Source organism: Haliotis rubra, unplaced genomic scaffold, assembly GCF_003918875.1.
Source record: "Haliotis rubra isolate DU_JTF1 unplaced genomic scaffold, ASM391887v1 Scf226, whole genome shotgun sequence".
NCBI lineage: Eukaryota > Metazoa > Mollusca > Gastropoda > Lepetellida > Haliotidae > Haliotis > Haliotis rubra.
Genome location: NW_025766292.1, coordinates 507,932 through 529,345, shown reverse-complemented (window position 1 = coordinate 529,345; position 21,414 = coordinate 507,932). Strand labels below are relative to the sequence as shown.

The following is a 21,414-nucleotide window of genomic DNA, read 5'->3' as shown; positions in this document are numbered from 1 at the left end:
CTGCATCAACATAACAAGTACACAAAATCTTAATTGAGCAGAGAAAATGTTTTGGAAATACTTGATACCTTCCATTTTATACAAGTTCATCCACTTCAGTTCTTATGTCTCTTGTTCAAACTTTGGAATTTGTTGTTGTGCAAAGAACTCGCTACAAATGGATGTTAATGGAATTTACATTGGAGACATTTTGACAGGACACACAGAAGATGCTGTATGTATGTATACTAGTTAGCACCATACACAGCTTGCAGGCTGGGGATATGCAGAACGTTGGCAGCCTTTTCAAGTGGCATCAGTGCCATACGTTCCTAATACATAGAAAGTATGTTGGATCCATAGCTGGTAACCCTGGAAAGGTCTTGTGTGCTTATCACTTTTGACAAATCATCTCATATTTAATTATGATCTGTTTCCCTGCTCCCCTTGCCAGCAAACATGATTTATATGGGAATTAGCACAGTTGGCATACTGGCCTCTTCAGGTTTCTCACTGGTCCAGGTTGAGACACACTTTTGGCTGAAACTGCTCTACAGTTCAACCTCATTAGCCACCATCTTCCTTTGCCTGCCTTTACTGCCTCTTGCCCCTGTCAAGATCTCCATTCTGTCCCTGACTCCACCCACCTCCCATCTTAAACTGATTGGTGATCTTTATCAGTTGATCTTGGCACTGGGGAAACTACTGCCAGGTGCTTGTCTGGAAACAATTCATTCTGGGGTTGGCGGGACAGTTCTTAGTACGTCTTTCTACAGCAGCTTGTTAGCTTGTTTCACCCTAAAAATCTGGCCAATGAGAGATGTTGTCTTCGTGGCTGCTTGTTTTACTAAAGAGATTTGTATAAAGATTGTTGTGGTGATAGGTGTGACATTATAGCAGATGCCAAAAAGTGCATGTTTGTTGAACATGTCCTGTATGTTTCTATTTCTGAAGAGAATATGTACATGAATTTTGGCCTTTGCACAAGTACATTACTACAAATATGTCCTGTGTAGCTGGTGTACCTGTCCTTAGTTCATATTGGCACATACAGTCTTTGACTTACATGCAGCTTGCATGTTGGGGTACACTGAACCTAGATGCTGCCTGCTTGTTGGGGTACAGTGAACCTGGGTGTAGCCTGCGTGTTGGGTAACAGTGAACCAAGGTGTAGCCTCCTGGTTGGGGTACAGTGAACCTGGGTGTAGCCTGCATGTTGGGTAACAGTGAACCAAAGTGTAGCCTGCATGTTCGTGTACACTGAACCTGGGTGTGGCCTGCTTGTTGGGGTACAGTGAACCAAGGTGTGGCCTGCTTGTTGGGGTACAGTGAACCAAGGTGTAGCCTGCATGTTCGGGTACACTGAACCTCGGTGTAGCCTGCTTGTTGGGGTAACAGTGAACCAAGGTGTAGCCTGCTTGTTGGGGTACAGTGAACCTAGGTGTGGCCTGCTTGTTGGGGTAAACTGAACCTAGGTGTGGCCTGCTTGTTGGGGTACAGTGAACCAAGGTGTAGCCTGCATGTTGGGGTACAGTGAACCTAGGTGTGGCCTGCTTGTTGGGGTAAAGTGAACCTTGGTGTGGCCTGCTTGTTGGGGTACAGTGAACCTGGGTGTGGCCTGCTTGTTGGGGTACAGTGAACCAAGGTGTGGCCTGCTTCTAGGGATACAGTGAACCTAGGTGTGGCCTGCTTGTTGGGGTACAGTGAACCTAGGTGTGGCCTGCTTGTTGGGGTACAGTGAACCTGGGTGTGGCCTGCTTGTTGGGGTACACTGAACCTTGGTGTGGCCTGCTTGTTGGGGTACAGTGAACATAGGTGTGGCCTGCTTGTTGGGGTACAGTGAACCAAAGTGGGGCCTGCTTGTTGGGGTACAGTGAACCTAGGTGTGGCCTGCTTGTTGGGTTATGGGACATACTCTGTTCCCAACAAGTATTCAATTTCCTTATTAAATGTAGTGGCTCTCATCCAAACTATTATGTTAAATCAAACTAAATAGGTACAGTAGGTGCAACTGTAATAAGCTTACATTTTCATTGAATTTTAGTGCTGTTTGATCAAATCTTGTAACTGTTATAACAGTGTCATTTCCATTCTTAATCATCATGCAGTCATTGAATTCTAAAAAGATTGTTATAACAATGGAGAATTTCATGGTTATGGTGATAGTTGTGACAGTGTGTGCACTGTGACAGAGGCAGTTTGAAATGGATGATCTTGTCGGTGAGATGAGATAATATAGAGTAATGTGACCTATTGTTTGCAGCCTTGCTTGGAACCTACCACACGTTCCCTTTTGTACTTGGTGACAGTTGACACATAGGGAAGGAATGTCAAGTTGACAGATCAAAGTGATGGTTTTGTCTACAATCAATCATAATCACATCAGCCACTGTGCATGACATTATTTTTCCTTATCCTGACTCATGCTCTTTTGCTTGTCTTCTTCTTCTTGCGAACATAGTGGAACACTTGTATCTCCCTAATTGAAGCTCCCTTCAATGTAAAATCACTAATTAGTACTCACCAAGAGTTGCTTCCCTTTCCGAAATGCACGGGAAAGGAGGCGCCACCTCTTCCCACATGGTTCACTCTCTCCTTCTTCGCCCAGTGAGCAGGATGTGAGAGCGCCTGTGTCTCCCTACGGCACTATATCCTTTGATTATTCTTACTTAGTTTCCTCTACAAGTGTCTTATAGAGGTTTAGCTAGTATCCTTCAACAATATGGTTTAATATCTTAATTACAGTTCCATTGTGAAGTTCCCGTAGGTTTTTTTTACATATATAAATCACAAATTATTTAAATCCAAAGTATTCTGTTTCCCACCTCCGTTTCCGTAGGATTCTACAAGCAAAACAGCATGAGTCAGGATAAGGTAAAATATGTAATTTTCTGAATAAAATTGATATTTTATACTTATCCTGACTCATGAGGTAAGCCCTCCCATCCTCCTCACATAACACTTTGGATTTCCCTGTAAATTCAAGTGTTGGGAGAGAGTGAAGCATGTGGGAAGAGGTGGCGCCTCCTTTCCCGCGCATTTCGGAAAGGGAAGCAACTCTTGGTGAGTACTAATTAGTGATTTTACATTGAAGGGAGCTTCAATTAAGGAGATACAAGTGTTCCACTATGTTCGCAAGAAGAAGAAGACAAGCAAAAGAGCATGAGTCAGGATAAGTATAAAATATCAATTTTATTCAGAAAATTACATTATCATGGTACATACAGTTTTGTACAGGGTAGGTGTTCAAGTAACACTAGGAGATGGCGACATAGCTCTCACATGGTGTTCCTGTTGTTCAAGTAACACTAGGAGATGGCGACATTGCTCTCACATGGGTGTTCCTGGTGTTAAAGTAACACTAGGAGATGGCAACATAGCTCTCACATGGTGTTCCTGTTGTTCAAGTAACACTAGCAGATGGCGACATAGCTCTCACATGGTGTTCCTGGTGTTAAAGTAACACTAGGAGATGGCGACATGGCTCTCACATGGGTGTTCCTGGTGTTAAAGTAACACTAGGAGATGGCGACATTGTTCTCACATGGGTGTTCCTGGTGTTTAAGTAACACTAGGAGATGGCGACATAGCTCTCACATGGGTGTTCCTGGTGTTAAAGTAACACTAAGAGATGCCGACATAGCTCTCACATGGGTGTTCCTGGTGTTAAAGTAATGCTAGGAGATGGCAACTTAGCCCCTACAATGTACATTGGCCGCCAAGTGCACGGCGGACATTTAATATGTATAAAGTTTGTTAGTTTGTGAAAGCACTGTTGAGACAGTCCATACAGACATTGTACAGGGAAGATCAGACAACTACATAAACAATAGCCTGTGGTGTGTGTGCAGTATGTAGCTTCTTTTGTGTGAAGTTGATCATGTATGAAGTGTTAATGACACAGTGGTTCAGTTACACCACCATCATCCCATCATGAAATGCATCTCCAAGCATCTGCAGCTGTGTAATGGCAGTGTTCCCCACAGCACACTGCAGCCAAGTGTGGGGTATGTGTAACGCTGGAGGAACAAAGCAGTGATTCAAGAATAAGCTTCTGTTTTAGTGAATAAATTGGTGTTTAATCTTGTGGGCATCAATTCTTACTCTTCACTCCTCAAACAGGATCTTGAACTAACTTGTTATTTCCTAGGAGCAGAGATATTTCTGATATGGGTAATACAGATGATGCAGGTTGTTGTTTGTTCTGTAGGTAGCTATCTCCATTACAGTTGGCGATTAATTGTACTGATGTCAGACCAGTACATAACCATGACGATCTTGATGCTGTTCCTCATGTCAGACTTGACCAGCAAGCCAGAATTATAAGAATTATTTTAACTTTAGACTCACATGTGGAGAGCTTGTATGTTGAGCAGCAAGGGTGTAGCTGCTCACACGCAGAAATAACACCCTCACCGGAAGCAGCAAATGCAATATGGCATATCGCTTTTGTAATTGAGGGCATCCAAATATTTCAGTGGAATCTCTGTGGTGCCTGGTACTCTTTTACAGCCATTGATGCAGCCTTCAAACAAGAACTATGAAAGGGTCATAATTGCCACGTCATTGCAGAATAATAGCAATCCCATTTTGATGTGTGAAGAAAATTATCAGCCTTGTACTGGTATCCAGATGGAAAGAATTAATGCTATGAAATCAAATTCAGACAGTCTCATTTGTAAGCATTAATGTGGACATTACATTATTATTAAATAATTATTGATTATGTTATTCAGTTTCTTTCTACAGTTGTGTAATTACAGTTGTGTCAATAGTCCATTCAAATGGTCTGAAGTGTTATCACTCATATTGCTTAGTTTTCAAACACACCGAATTGTGCTGTATTGAATATTCGGTTATATTTGTCCAAGTGAACATCTGTCATATTGTGTGGCTAATCTTTCCAGACTTTATACCTCTCTGTCCTTCTAAATCCAATTTGTTAATTTGATATTACTGGCTCTGTCAGCTGGTCATGTACAAATCTGGCAAATCATTAGAGCTTATCATGCTTATGAATCATCTTTCTTAGTAATTACTGTGGAATTTGGTCCCAGATGGAGCTGATAGTATGGGTAAAAACATAGGCCTGGTAGAGGAATGGTGCACTACAGTAGGCCTGTAATGAAAAACTTGGTCATGATACAATACATATCTCCAGTAGTGTGTTTGGGAAAACTGCAAAATGTGAAGTCTGTTTACCATTGTCGTCTAGCTGTAGATATTGTGGTGAGTCATTGTTTCTTAGTAATTAGTGAAGTCGTCCTTGCTATTATTTAAGTAGATCATATTGTTTGGGTTAGCAGTTGAATAGAGTGCTTCCTGTATGAGTCAAGCTGCAGGCACTGTCAGTTGTTGACGACCATGATGATGTCATGGCCATTTGGATATATTGATTTTTGTAATGTTCCTTGAAGTATCCAGAGCACTTAATCACTTCAGTGACTATTTGAATTAATTTTCCGAAAGCATAGCTGAGAGAGCCATCTCATTTTGCACTAACAAACTTTTATGTTCCTATCTTTGCACTTCACTCTCTGTTGTCTTCAGAATTCACATGAAGCTTATTTAGTTATCCAAACTAATTTCCTCTGGTGTTGCTTTTTGGTTACATTTGTCAAATTTAGGCAATAAGATCTGGGTACATTTTGTGACATGAAATCAATATATTTTTTGAGTAAGAAGCTTTCTTACTTACCTGTAGTTATGTTTTTATATGTTTCCTTTGTTTAGCTGTTGCCTGCAAATTTTACCCAGGGTTGTATTTTTTTATTAATCTTCTTGTGTGACTATATATTGTTTGATTCTCCACTCAGAATTAACTGTAAAAATGTAATGGTAGAAACTATAACATATGTGAATGTGTTGAAACAGAGGTGGTGTTATTATAAATCATGGCTTGTCAATCCAAATAGTGTGAAGTACTTGCAACAAGGTCAACATTCTAGTCCACTTACATACATGTGTTTAAGTCCAATCATGATGGTAATCAGCCAGATCTTGTTTTTCATGTAATGACATTCCTAGCATACCAGTGACATTTTATGTAGGCCCCAGCACATATTATTATTGATGACGGGACATGCCATGAATGCCTACGATTACCTACACTGACAATGGAATCTCTAGCAGGTGTCAATATGAGGACAAGGCAATGTTGAGGCCTTATGACTGGACATCTCTTTCTTAGGCAGGCCGCCAGCCAGCCAGCCAGGCAATCAGGTGTGACCAGCAAGCCTTATCCTTAACGATTGAGTGAACAGTTATTTATGATCACTTTCACACGTTCTGTCAGCAACAGATGTCATTGTATTTATATATGGCTTTTGTGAAACTGAATGACTTCCACTACTGTTGTAGTCCTTATGTCTTCAAACCTATATTCTTGTTTGAATTGGATTTGTGAATGTGCACATATCACTGATCTGTGTAAATCTGGTATTTTTTAAATACATTTGTACTTGTGTGCATGCAGTGATGTGTGACACCTGTCACTTACAATGCAATCAAGACACACTGTTACATGTCTGTATTGACATTGCAAACATCACTGGCTTCTACAGGTGTGTCACTGCTGCATAGCCAGGCACTTCCCACATGGTGTAAACAACAACCTAGCACTGCCTGCTGCTGTATGTTGCAGTTGGTGAGTGGGTGTTGTTGTGGACCTGTTTGTGGGACTTGGAATATAGGTGTGCCACATTGAGAAGGCTGTGATTGTTACCAAGCTGTCACATCAGAACAAGGTTGTCTGTGTAGGAAGAATTCCATACAGTCACTGGGTTCTGTTGCAGGTTGTCTTACAGTAATAGCTCATAGTCATCATAGTAGTTGTTTGAGAAGTTGAATAAACTATGAATAAATGTGCTCTCTTCTTCCTCCGCATTTTTGGACTGAAACCTAATCAGGATTTCTATTTTGGTCACCAAATTTACATTGTTACATTTACATTTGTTGTATGTTTATTGTGTTCTTTTAGCCAGTTAACCCAGAAAGATAGCAAGATATATTATATCTGTGACATTTAGAAGCAGTAAAGGCAGTGTTAGCTATTTATGCTGATGGATTTCAGCTTTGCCATGTCCTGAATCTTCACAGTTGTGTGTCCATTGTAAACACCAAACGTTAAAAATCATCTTCTTCAAAACCAGTAAACAATAGTTTTATTTTCCCATCATACATGTTACAAGACAAGGCCAGTTCTATTTGCCAAGAATGGGGTTGTTACAGCAGCACCTTTAGTGCTTACTTACATCTTCTTCAAAATCATTGGACATAATTTTCTGATGTTCCAAAGATGGTCCAAACAAGCTTTGTCAAACAAGCCCAATTTATTAATAACAACCTCTATAAATGATGATGTGATGTTTGATTTGCTGACTGAAGGACAATGTGACATAAGAACCGATTATGATTGGAATAACTTATATACACTGACCTAACAAGACACACACCTGAAACAGTTGGTTATACCTGTTTTTGGTTAGACTTGTGGAAAAAAATGAACTTAGATGCTTAGGGACCATTCATAATTTATGGCAAGGGGGTGTGATGATGATTTTTATGCAGAAGCATGTACAATGTGAATTGGACACACACCCCAATTTACGTGCAAGGTAAGTGCCCCCTATCATGTACGAAATCAATGACCCCAAACTTCTTGACCCCAGTACCTGCGTACAAAATTGCTGACCACCCCAGAACAAAATGGATGACAAACCACCCCACCCACCCCTAAAAATCATCATCAACCCCCACCCACCCCTAAGCCATAAATTATGAACGGTCCCTTATGTGCTAAGATATGACAACAAGTTTATCCAGTGATACTTGAAGGAGCAAACATCTGTTTGAAAATGACACACTGAACAAATAATTTGAGATAAATGGTTCAACCTTTTCTTCATATAAACACTTTATCAATCAATCATACATGTTGGAAACTGGTAACACCTAAACTGAATGACCACGACAGTTGGGAAACTTTACATGATTTATGTGTCACAGGAAGAAGGAGTGTCTCAGTCCAAAAACAGGTTGAACAACCCAGCACAAGTGAAACATCAGGACATAATCCCTGGTATAGCAAATCCTATGGTGTAACCCTTGCATGAAGTTAAGGACTGCTGAGGAAGATGATTTTATTGTGTGGAAAAGAGAAGGAGGAAGAGGGCATTAGACACTGTTGATATCTAGCCACTACCCAGTACTGGCCACAAGATTTCTATAGTATGCATCGCCATGACTTCAGGTAAAACAGACAGTCTACCAAACCACGAGGACGATAGCCAACAAGTTTATGGTAGTTAGATTAGTGCATGCTGGGAGAGGGAGGGAGTTAGTGTGAAGAGCCAGAGATAACAGTAAATCTAGAGGGTGCTGGATTGACCTGATAATGATGTAAGGGAGCTGGATACTCTTTGATGGGAGCTGGGATCCTGACTTAGTTGCAAACATTTCAGCTGAAATTACAGATATGAAGGATAAGTCAAAAGAACTTGTTTATAAATGGTTCAATGATGCAAGGTATTTGTTGCATTTAAAATTATAATTTGCAAAATAGATGAACTGTGGGAAAATTTCAACAGACTAGGATAATGATATTTGGTGACTGGTAGGAAATGTAATTCTTCTGAAGAGGAGCATTATCACTGGAAGTTGAACATGATCTGTGTGCTCACTTAGTAATAATTCAATATTGTTTTCAAGGGAGATTACATTCACAATGCTCATTAGATTATCCAATGAATTAAGGACTTAATTTACCAGTATATAACTTCATACATCACTGCTTATCAGTGATCTAGAAACATGCACAGGAACATTTGCTTCTTTTCATATTTTGGATTGCACTACTCTTCATTCTGATTATCAATTATCTTGTACTGTAATAGTATTGTACTATTGTTTAGCTTCCCTGACAGAAACATGATGTTACTAGAGCTTCAATGAGTCCATTTTTTTAGACTCGAGTACTCGAGGGATGAGACTCGACTCGGACCCGAGTACTCGAAATTCATACCTTTCAAGCAAACGATAGCGTAAATTGCATGACGTGTTCCGATCACAGAAGTGAACACTTACTTCTTTCCGACTTCATATCGTCATGTGACTAACATTTCCTATTGGTCAGAATCAGTATTTGGATGTTTACTTGACAAATGGTTTTTTTCTTCGTACTTCATGTATTGCCTGCAAAACGCAGTGATGTACCGCACAGGCGGCATTTGGTTATTTTGCTCTTTTCACTATCCAGACCAAGATACGCACATACATTTGATTTTTTTTATCTTTCTCCATGTCTATCAATTGTCAAGATAGTTACCTAATCATTTTAAGAAGTGAAATCTCAAACGATGTATAATATTTACTCTCATCTGCAGACTTGTAACAACTAATACCATACAGCCACACCGTGTGAGGAGTAAACTATTTAATTTAGGTGTTAATAAAAACATTATCAGATGGGTTAAAGAGTTCAGGGTACATAGAACTCAGTATGTCAGTGTCAATGGCTATCAATCTTCTTTCCTCTCAACCTCTACTGGAGCTCCACAGGACTGTGTTCTTTCATCCGTTCTCTTCGTTTTGTATACCAATGACTGTTACTTGTCAATATATGACGTGATTACTGTGAAATGTGCAGATGACGCCACTGTTACTGGCCTAATTTCTGATTCTGAACATTATTATCGCCAAGGCATTGACAAATCCGTAATGACAGTTTTTTATCAAACCTTTATTCAAAGTGTGTTGACCTACAATTTTCTATGTTGGTATGGGGATCTGTCTCATCGCAACAAAAACAAACTTTTCAATATTGTTAATACTGCTTGCAAAATTTCTGGAGTGTCTTTCGAGTATATTCCCTTTATCTATGAGCGCCAGATTGTCAAAAAGGCATCTAAAATTAGATTTGATAGTTGATATATTTGATCTCAACATTTTGAACTACTCCTTGTGGACTGCTGTCGATTCTCTCCTTCAAAACAAACAGAGCTCCACAGTCTTTCATACCATCAAGTATTCGTGAATGCAACAAATATTTTGAATCACTCCATCATGTGATTAGAACTAGAATTATTCAGCCTCTTTACCTATGTGGTTAATTGAATTATATCATGTCAGATTTATTTGTAAATATCATTCGTTTTGAGCATGTAATTATTGTGTAAATGTTTGTGAACTGTGTATATATTCATTTTGAGTCAGTTTGGATGTAAAAGAATTTCCTCCGGGGAAAATAAAGTTATATCTTATCTTAATATTAGACGTTAACGGCCGCTCGTGCTTAGCACATGGCAGACAGTCTGTCAACGTCAAATAATTCGACTTATCTCCCCTTTTCGAGTCCTCGAGTCCTTGAAAATGGACTCGAGTCCAGCTGAACCCGACTCGTCCTTGAGTACTCGAGTACCCGTGGAAGCCCTAGATGTTACAGACCTGCCTGTAATATTCTCGTTCTCTGTATCAAAGATGCTACCCCTTCAATGCTTGCTCCCATCAATGTTGACGACACCTGAATTAGTTTCAGAGATTCAAATCCTATTTCAAAATCTCAGCAAAAAATAAAATTTCACAAAAGTACCACATGGTATGGAATGCTGAATGTGTGTGTGTGAATAATTGTTGCTGGTAATATATTTGAAAAGCCAGTGGTCAAGCCGACCAGATTTAATTGATGAACATTTTCAATGGATCAGATTTTGCAGTATAATAGTTGGTGTCCCCTAAATGTTATCAATTTTTATTCTTGTCTTGAATACAGGAAAACACTCTCGTGTCAGGAAGTCTTAGCCATAGGTAATGTTCAAGACAATTCCTTTAAAACAAGCAAGTTGCATACTTAGTTTGGGATTCCTCACTTGACACGCAAGCTTGCAAAACAACAGCTGGCATTTCTGTTTGATCATTTACTTTTTGTTTCTTTGAACAGTATGAAAAGACCCTATCTGCCCCTTATAACAGCTCGGACATCTGGATATGTTTTACTGATGTCAGGGTTATATGCATCTTGACATACAGTACTACTGGGGACAAATAAGCAAGCTTGATATGAAATGTTTTAGCACAGTCATCTGACAGCATGGCAGGGGCATCACATTGTGTAAAACTGTGGCCTACAATGTGTACAGAACAGCTGCATATCTCCATACAAAGGCACATAGCAAGCGCTCTAACCATGTGAAATGTAATGCAGAGCTTGATTTGGTTACAATCAACACAAATACTGTTTTGGTATCAGGATTCTTTATTTGTTTAAAAGATTCAATTTAGTCAGTCCACACCTGTCATAGTCCCTCCATGATTTCAATGTGTGTCAGTTAAAAATCTAATGCACCACAAATGAAGTGGCCTAGTATGAACTCTGTTGTCATGTTGTCATGGGCAATAAAAATCAAAGTAGATGTGACAAGGGAAGAGCATGTTTTTGACCCCACTGCACACGTGTGCTACTATATAGGCTTGAATTATCTGCATGCAAAAAGTAAGTTTGCGCATATGGTTGCCATGGAAACTGAACTTGAACAGAAGCAGTTAAGGTGAAATTGTGAGTGATGATCGTGGCAAAGTTTTGAAACCTTATTCTCAAGAAAAACAAGGATCAGAAAGCTGAAACTTCATATGGCATGCTTGTAGCCATGAGCAGATTCAAGTTTCCTCGAGGTGTCATGACTGCCTGGCAAGTTTCATGAAGCTTTGTAAAAAGGTGTTTTTTTGCTCTCTCTCTCATTCTGATTGTATTAATAACATATGTTCTGGAATGTTGACTGCAATGATGCAGTATGTGTTTTACATTTCCTAGAATCTAAAATCAGCTTTTGCTTTTCTGAAACTCAACATGGCCACCAAAATGTAATTGAAGCTGTTGACTACCCGGTACATATCCCAGGTGAACCACAGTGATGCAACTTAAGAAATTGTGTCTGAGGGTTCATTGTGAAAAAGTGAAAAGAGGTTTTGTAGTTAGCAACATCATCCAGACATGCTGTTTCTCCTTGTTCATGTGTGTAGCCACACAACTGAGTGAGTGTCTGTGCATGAGTGTGCATGGGTGCGAAGGTACAATCCAGTATGTTATTAGCCAATGCCTGTATGAATGGGTCCACAGCTGTTGTGTAGAAAGCGTGCAAGTTAACAACATACATTAGGACATCATGACCACCATCACTCCCTCCTGCAGGTTGAGCAAAAGACTACACACTATCAGATCAGTCTCATGATTTGGAAACAGGTAGATCTTAGAACTATCACCCTTTGAATTCTGGTATCTATCTCTCTTTGGGCTGCAGACCCCACTGACATGATGTGACGACATTTATGAATTTATGTGTCATGAAGTAGAGTCTTTATGTCACTCATTTCCTTTGAATGCTTGACTATGGCAACCTAGCTGGGAACATTTGAAACTTTGTTGTCTCCATTTCATGGAGGCAATGAAACACTTATTAACCATAGCGACTCCATTGACAGACTTCCCAGTGAAAGATTAGAACATTGCCCCCATACATGACACGAAATGCTAACCCCAGATGGGTGGGCATTTAGCAGCAGTTGTTTATTGTCTTGCACGTGTGTTCCAGTTAGATGATCACAAGACTTGGTGCAAATGTTATGCTTCTTCAATGACAGTGAGGACAATAGGCCAACATCATTCATATATCTAGTCTCTGCCATGGATGTAAGGGATAGCCTAGTTTTCATCGTGTGCATGAGTCACCCCCAAAATAAGGCTTCAATATACCGTATGGGTACATGTTTGCACACTCCAAATGTGATACTGTTGAGGTGGTTTTAGATCATGTAAAGTGTTGTCATACGCAGATGTCAGTTTGACAATTCTGACTTACCACAAATACTAGTCTACAAAGATAGCAATATATCGTTTCAGATCGCCTACAAGTTCTATTGTACAAAGATGTCAAAGAAGCAATGCGTGATGGTGGCAAACCCAAGTCAGTGTTTCCACTGGAAGGGTTCTATGGCATCGAGTCGTTCCAGTTTGACAAGGAGGCCAATGTTATGGCACTGGTGTGCCAGAAACAGGTTACTCTGCTGGCCTACGAGTCCCGAGAAAACATGATACAGTTTGAAATCAAAATCCGCAGAAGTCTTGGCCAGGGTAGGTATGAGACATGAAGGACATGGTCAGTGTTCCCCAGCTCAAGCTGTCAACCAGTTCATACCCTTACTTGTGTGTACTGTATTTAGGTTTAATTGCCTTTAGCGCAGATGTGCAAATCCTCACTCATGTAATATACCATGACAAGTAAATACCCAGTGGAAGAATGGGTTTTCCCAATATATACCATATAGAATTGTGAAGAATTAGAATGCATACTTGCACTATATCAATAGTTAATTAAAAACAACTGCCAGTTTCATCAGTTGGATGTATGCATTGAAAATGTCATTGGTGAGTGTCTGGCCCAGAAGCCCCTTCAGTTTGCTTCGTTTGGGCAGTCAAGATGTTTCCAACCAAGTCTAAATATTACACTGTTTATCAATGTTTATGTTTGAAGGGGTTGAGGTTATTTGATGTTAGTTGGATATGTACACACTTCCAGCTCTCTTCTCAAGGAAGCTGCTTTGGATATTGAGAAGTTGAAAATAGCACAAGTGGTTACTTCTAAACAAACTGACATCAATAGAGCTTAGTTGAAGAAGAACCTGGCCATGTTCCTCTTATGTTTGAAACGTATGACAGAAATAATAGAAACTGATTCTCCATTTGTGATGTACAGCTTTCAGTAATGTCAAATAGCTCTCTCTCTCTCTCTCTGTGTTGAAAATTACAACAGGAAGTGGAGATATTGTTGAAGTAACTGGCTATTACAAGGTTTTGACACCTGCCACATTTATTGTTGAGACATATTCTTCAGAATCTAATTTCCCTGTTCTATTGCAACCACCAGGAATATTAAAAGTTTTACTTATTGTTGGACTAATTGGAAAATGTATGCACTTTTCAGAACATCAGTTTCCTGTAAGACTGGCCAAAGTTCCTCACAACAGTCGTCTCCCTTTGGAGTTGATTCGATTGCACATTCATGGACAGAAGTTTTGTATGACAGCATATATTCCACCCAAAATCCTTCAGTCTTGGCAGATTTGTGATTTGAGGCGGTTTGGATCTGTGGATGGAAAATTTTGCTTTGAAGGAGGATCAAAATGTGGCCGAGGTGAGCATTAACATGTGTTCCCTGACAGGACTTTTCTGGAAAATATTTATATGAAATATGAAATGTGAATACATGTTGGATTGGAATGTGCTCAGGGATTCTCCAGTGAAGCTTTCATTTCCAAATACTTTTTAAACAAGTTTTCATTGGCAGAGGGCATAATGCTATTTCTTTCTATAATTTGTATTTTCCTTATCCTGACTCATGCTCTTTTGCTTGTCTTCTTCTTCTTGCGAACATAGTGGAACACTTGTATTTCCCTAATTGAAGCTCCCTTCAATGTAAAATCACTAATTAGTACTCACCAAGAGTTGCTTCCCCTTTCCGAATGCACGGGAAAGGAGGCGCCACCTCTTCCCACATGGTTCACTCTCTCCTTCTTCGCCCAGTGAGCAGGATGTGAGAGCGCCTGTGTCTCCCTACACACTATATCCTTTGATTATTCTTATTTAGTTACCTCTTTTAGTCATCTATAGAGGTTTAGCTAGTATCCTTCAACAATTATGTATTGATATTTATTCGTATTTCTGCTGTTTATTCACAGGACGCCGTGATTATTCAGTAGTTTACGTTGATGAAAATCTGTACTGTTTGCAGGTTACGTTTTTCTGCTGCTGATCCGCATTTAATATGCCCCAGCTGTACTGCACCATGTTCATTTTCTTCACGTTGCAGTTACTGTAATAAATTGTCTATTTCTGCTTTTGACAAATATTTACTTTGCGTCTTGAGATGCGCAGCAGATAGGACATGTAAGCAGAGTCTAGCCATGGCTGATACATCTGAACCCCTTGCCAGTCAACTGCTGTCTGACGACCCCCTCCCGTCTGGTGTTCCGCTAGAGTTACCCTCGGAGGAGAGGTGTGGGACGCAGTCCGCTGTCTCCAAGAAGCGTCCTGCATCCCCAGACATCCCGTCGTCTCAGCCGAAGACTTCTACTTCAACTCAATGCAGACTCCGCACCCCCAGGGCAGCGTCTACCTCCAAGGGGAAATCGACAAAGTCTACTAGGACTTTCTCAGCTGAGATTGTTCCCGCCGCAGAACTGGGCCTGTATGATGATCAGCCGATCATCATACCTGATGTGCATCACAAGAAACGACCGGTGTCTGCAACAGTGACGTCAGCGCAGATCGCCATGCAGCTTGATGTACCAACGCTGATGTCTGACGATCTTCCTGAGGGTCCCGTCGCTACCAACGCAGATAGGGCAGCAACTACATCTTCGCAGACCGTCCCAGACGACCTGGTTCTTCAGATTATGAAGATGATGAGAGACCGCTACGGACTGGAGAGACAACCAGCCCAGAGCCTGAGCCTTCGCAAAGGCTCCAACGTAGACGTCACCCCAGAGGGACCTCTCGTCAACATAGCGGCTGCTACGAAGTCATCGCGGAGGAACCCACCTGCGGAAGGATGTCAGAGCCCACCTCTGCGAAGGACCCAGATGTTCAGCCTTCGCGAAGGACACCTACATCGTCACCTACCTCGGACTCCGATCAACACTCACGTAGAGGTTTGCGAAGGAAGATCCTCTCATCCCCGGACTCAGACTCGGACCCCCAGCCTTCGCGAAGGCCTTCGCGAAAGTCAAGTCGTCACTCCCCAGGACCGGACTCAGATGAAGCTTCGCGAAGGGCACCAGTTACAGGCTCCAAGTCATCTTCGTCTAGAAGGTCATCGAGGGATTCCCCAAGAGCTTTGCGAAGCTATCACCGTTCACCACATAGATCTCCGCGAAGGTCACTATACAGACGCAGCTCGTCAGGCCGCTCGCCACGTCGATCTCCTCGTCGTTCACCTTGTCGATCTCCTCACAGATCACCACATCGTTCGCCTCACAAGTCTTCACGGAAGTCCCCAGACAGGTCTCCGTTGACGTCACCCTGCAGAGCTGTACAAGTATACAGGTCTCCACCTCAGTCACCATCGGAAGAGCATCAACCTCTTATCAGCGATCCCGTTACAGAAGATGATGGAGGCATCATTTTCTGCGATGCAGAAATACGCTACTGGATGGTTAACAACCTGGACCTATCTTCACCTTCCAAAAACGGTAACCCGGCCCACACCTATCTCATGAGGGAGGACGACGCAGATACGATCACCCTACCTCCGATCGATCCGATAGCAGCGGTCCCACAGAATCTGGACTCAGCCTTCCATAAAGCCACTAAAGCCCAGGCGCCGCACTTACCACAGTTCAACGCCAAAAAGTTCTCAACCCATAATATGGACCCATTTTTCAAGGCACAAGAAATCGACGATAACTTCAAAGTCATCAACGATGCCAAGACTAAGAACTATGAGATAGACGACCGCAAGCTGGCTCAGATCGAAACCATGACAAGAAGAATGTTCTTCGGCCTTAACAGATCAAGAACGATTAATGAAACTCTCATCACCAGATTTCAAGGTTCTACATCAGAAGACTACAGAATGATATACTCGGCCCTCCTTATGCAGAAGAAGGACCAGCAGTTTTTAACGGATTATCTAACATCAGTATCCGCAGCGCTAACTCTGGCTCGTCGTCAAGGTCTCCTCGCTTCCTGCAGTTGGGGTGAACAGTTCACATCTTCACTCTACACAGCCCCGTGGTCTACGCCATCAATCTTCGCTGGAGGAATAGATAAAGTCTCTAAAGAAGTCACCAAGGATTCAAGGGAAGTCCTTATGATAAAGTCGATGGACACGCTAGCTAGCGTCATCAGGCAGACATCACAGAGATATTCAGGAAGATCAAAGTTGACTGGCTTACAGAAAGCGGGATAGGAAGATGGCCGGTTCAAGAGGAGGAAAAGATTCTTTTAGTCGGCCATATGGCAACTACAGGGGAGGATCTGGAAGAGGCAGGGCACCCAGAGGCTCCCGCAACTATAAACGATGAAGGACGGTTTCGGAACGACTGGAGTCTTCCACCCCCAGCCGTTCCAGTACAACCATCACAAGTGGGTGGACACCTTCAACTGCACTGGGAGAACTTGGGAATTCTACAGGATCCATATGTCTCCAACATCCTACAACACGGATATCGAATCCAACTACAGGCCACGCCTCCGCTTACAGTCAACCCTCACAAGTTCGATTTTCAGGCTCAACAACTACCAAAGTTACGAGAAGCTGTTTCATCTCTCCTAACCAAGCAGGCCATAGAAGTACTGGATCAAGTAAACATCGAACCAGGCTTCTACTCCCCAGTTTTCCTAGTGCCCAAGAAAAACTCCAAGGAAAAGTTCCGACTCATCTACAACATGAGCATGTTCAACAGAGATTATCTACGCAAACCGCCAACGTTTCGCATGATACATCTACCTCAACTACTGCACCTAGTTCGTCCCATTATCTACGCAAACCGCCAACGTTTCGCATGATACATCTACCTCAACTACTGCACCTAGTTCGTCCCATGGACTACATGGCCAGTATAGATCTGCAGGATGCTTATCTACATATCCCGATACATCCCGAATCCAGGAAATACCTACGGTTTACACTAGACGGGCTGCATTACCAATGGAAAGTACTCCCATTTGGAATATCATCGGCCCCCTGGTTATTCACAAGAGTAACGAAACCTATCGTCACTTACCTACATCGTCTAGGGCTACGCAGTGCGTTCTACCTCGACGACGGGATTGAAGTAGATCAAGATCCACAGCGTCTCAAACTACAGTTAAACTTCATCATCAAGCTACTAACGCAGCTAGGATGGTTAGTAAATCTACTCAAGTCGGACCTAGAACCTACGCAAGATCTGCAATTTCTAGGCATTCGATTTCTCACGACACAGAACCATATCGTCGTACCAGAGGACCGATGGCTCAAGATCCAACAGACCATCCCACAAGCCTTACTCTCTCCGCTACCACTACGACAATGGCAGAGTCTGTTGGGTCTCCTCACGTCAGCCCAAGACATGACAGTCAGAGGCAGACTACAGTTACGTCCGTTACAGGTCCTCATCAACGCTCGTCGCGACGACCTACAACCATTCAGTCTACCGAAGCACATCAGACCTCATCTACTATGGTGGACCAGGAGGTCGAATGTCTGCGAAGGCATCTATTTAACAGAGCCGAAATTCAAAACCCATCTCTATGTAGACGCGTCGCTCCAAGGTTGGGGAGCTCATCTCGGCAACCGGACGGTATCAGGGTTATGGAACCAGCAAGAGAGCAAGCTGCACATAAACATGCTAGAAATGAAAGCAGTAATCAACGCCCGACTACATTGGAGCACCTTTCTACAGAATGCACATCTAATGATTCACACCGACAACTCAACAGTGGCGTTTTATATAAACAAACAAGGCTCAACGAGATCATTGAACCTATTGACTCTATGCTTTCAACTGTTGGATCTAATCGACGATCTCAACATACATGTCAGAGCATGTCACATTCCTGGAGCCAAGAATGTACTAGCAGACGCACTCTCGGCCACATCTACCGTCACCGACAGAATTGATGCTCCATACAGTAATCTTTGCACAGATTATCAAGGAAATAGGAGCTCCGCTAGTAGACCTATTCGCCACTCGCTTCAACAATCAGCTAACAACATTCGTATCACCAGTCCCGGATCCACAAGCGTGGGCAACGGACGCACTAAGCATATCCTGGGAAGGCCTCAACGCGTACGTGTTTCCTCCGCCAGCGTTAATTCCAAAGGTGACAGAAAATCAGACAACTCAGAGCCTCCAACTGATTTTGGTCGCGCCCTACTGGCCAGTGAGAACGTGGTTTCCCATTCTAATTCAAGAAATCGGACAACCAAAACTACAACTACCAAAGCGCTCGAATCTACTAGTACATCCTCACACCAAACAAGCGCACGGAAACCCAAAAACATTCCAACTTCACGTATGGACTGTATTAAAGTGTGTCTAAACAACAGAGGTTATTCAGCCAGAGCGGCGAAAGCAGTCACGCTTGCTTTACGCAATTCTACGCACAAATTGTATGACGACAAGTGGCATAGTTTTGAGACATATGATTTACAGCTAGAAATGCTACACATCCACAAGTGGCTGACTACCTTTGTTACCTACGACAAACTAAACGCCTAAAAGGCTCGACATTGTCAACATATCTCGCAGCTCTAAGTTCAATGATAACTATAAGAACGGGTGTCAAGTTAACGAAAACGCCAGAGTTACTGGCCTTGCTACGTTCATTCCGATTGGAGGATCAGAAACAGAGATTTCGCGCTCAAGGATGGGATCTAAATATAGTGCTCCAACACCTCACAAGTGAGGCCTATGAACCACTGGAATCAACATCATTTGAATTTCTGACACAGAAAACATTGTTCCTGTTATCCCTAGCAACGGCAGCCAGGATGTCAGAAATTCACGCTCTAGATTATGAGAGAACACGTTTCGATGACAATCAAAACATAGTGCATATGGGACTGCGATGGGACATTATTGCCAAGAATCAATTGCCAGGTCAACCGGACAGATTATTCCATGTCCCTGCACTTTCCTCAATTCTCGGACCTCATGATACGCTTGACCTATCATCATGCCCAGTGAGAGCACTCAAAATCTATCTACAACGATCCAAAACGAGGCGACGACAACTCAAGCGGTTATTCATCCCTCTATCGACAGCTTACTCAGACCAAGTCTCGCACTCACCATATCGATATGGATCAGAACTGTCATACTGTGCCTACAAGGCTGCAGGACTCGACCCTCCAAGGGCATCTAATCCCCATGAAATCAGAGCACTGGCTTCGACACTCGCTTCTACACGGAAATTGCTCGTTGAATACCATTATGGAGGGCTGCTTTTGGAACCGGACATGGTGTTTGCTAACCACTATCTGAGAGATATCACCACCGAGGACGACTCAGGTATTCACCATTTCGGTCCCATGGTCCTCGCACAGCAGTTGACAGTCCCTCGTAGACGATGAGACATAGTCTCACGAGATTATTCTGTATATATCATACCAGTATTATCTAGCTTATAACTCTAATGGAGTTTTGTGCTAATTATATACATATCTTAAGTCTACATTAGTCTTAAGCCCAGTACTGATGTTACATGTACATTGGGTCGCTTTTCCACTTTGGAGTCGCTTTTATACTATTATTTGTATTATCATAGTATCTAAATATTGTAGTACCCCATCTATGGCAGCTGGTAGAACTTATATATTATAGCAGCAGGAATTATCTTAATTACAGTGCCATTATGAAGTTCCCGTAGGGGGTTATTACATATATAAATCACTAATTATTTAAATCCAAAGTATTCTGTTTCCCACCCCGTTTCCGTAGGATTCTACAAGCAAAAGAGCATGAGTCAGGATAAGGAAAAATATGTAATTTTCTGAATAAAATTGATATTTTATACTTATCCTGACTCATGAGGTAAGCCCTCCCATCCTCCCCACATAACACTTTGGATTTCCCTGTAAATTCAAGTGTTGGGCTCGTTAAACAGGAGAGAGTGAAGCATGTTGGAAGAGGTGGCGCCTCCTTTCCCCCCACATTCGGAAAGGGAAGCAACTCTTGGTGAGTACTAATTAGTGATTTTACATTGAAGGGAGCTTCAATTAGGGAAATACAAGTGTTCCACTATGTTCGCAAGAAGAAGAAGACAAGCAAAAGAGCATGAGTCAGGATAAGTATAAAATATCAATTTTATTCAGAAAATTACATTATTATTGAAATATTTCAGAATTTAATTGTTTGATCGGCATTCAAGAAGTTGGCAAGTTCAAAATGAAGCATACAACTTTATGGATGACAACTTCTTGTTTATTGCATAGAGTGATATTTTCGGTGTAGATTCTTACGCTGTTATGAAGCTAAAAGCTGTATGTTTCATTTCATAATTTGCTAAACACAATGAAAACATATGCAGTACATATGGGAGCATGAAGACATGTCCCTGTAGTCCTGAAGTTCAGTGTTAAGACTGTTCTCTGTACTTTAAATATGAAGAGAGCCTGACAATTACACACACTATTCCTTGCAGTCTTCAGATATTGGCGAGAAACTCTTGTATACTCAATGTCCATGATGTTAAAGATTTTTTAAGTCTTGGTATCAGTTATCTGGATAGGTATCTGATTAGATGGTATGGTGACTTTCATATAAGTTGTGGGTAACTTTAGGTAACATATTTGTGATAATAATATTAATACCTCAGTCAACACTTGTTATTGTCAAATGTCAGATCAGGATCTTATTGCAAAACCAGTTGTATCAAATTCTGTTGGCATTTATGCTTTA

At 41.7% G+C, this 21,414-nt stretch overlaps 1 protein-coding gene across 1 annotated transcript in view; it reads left to right on the top strand.

The window, feature by feature from the left end:
- Window positions 1–21,414, top strand: part of LOC124277697 — a 49,712-nt gene that overhangs the window by 11,419 nt on the left and 16,879 nt on the right. The window contains 2 exon segments of the mRNA XM_046713426.1: window positions 12,872–13,102; window positions 13,953–14,162. Of these exon segments, the coding sequence (XP_046569382.1) occupies window positions 12,872–13,102; window positions 13,953–14,162 (441 nt within the window).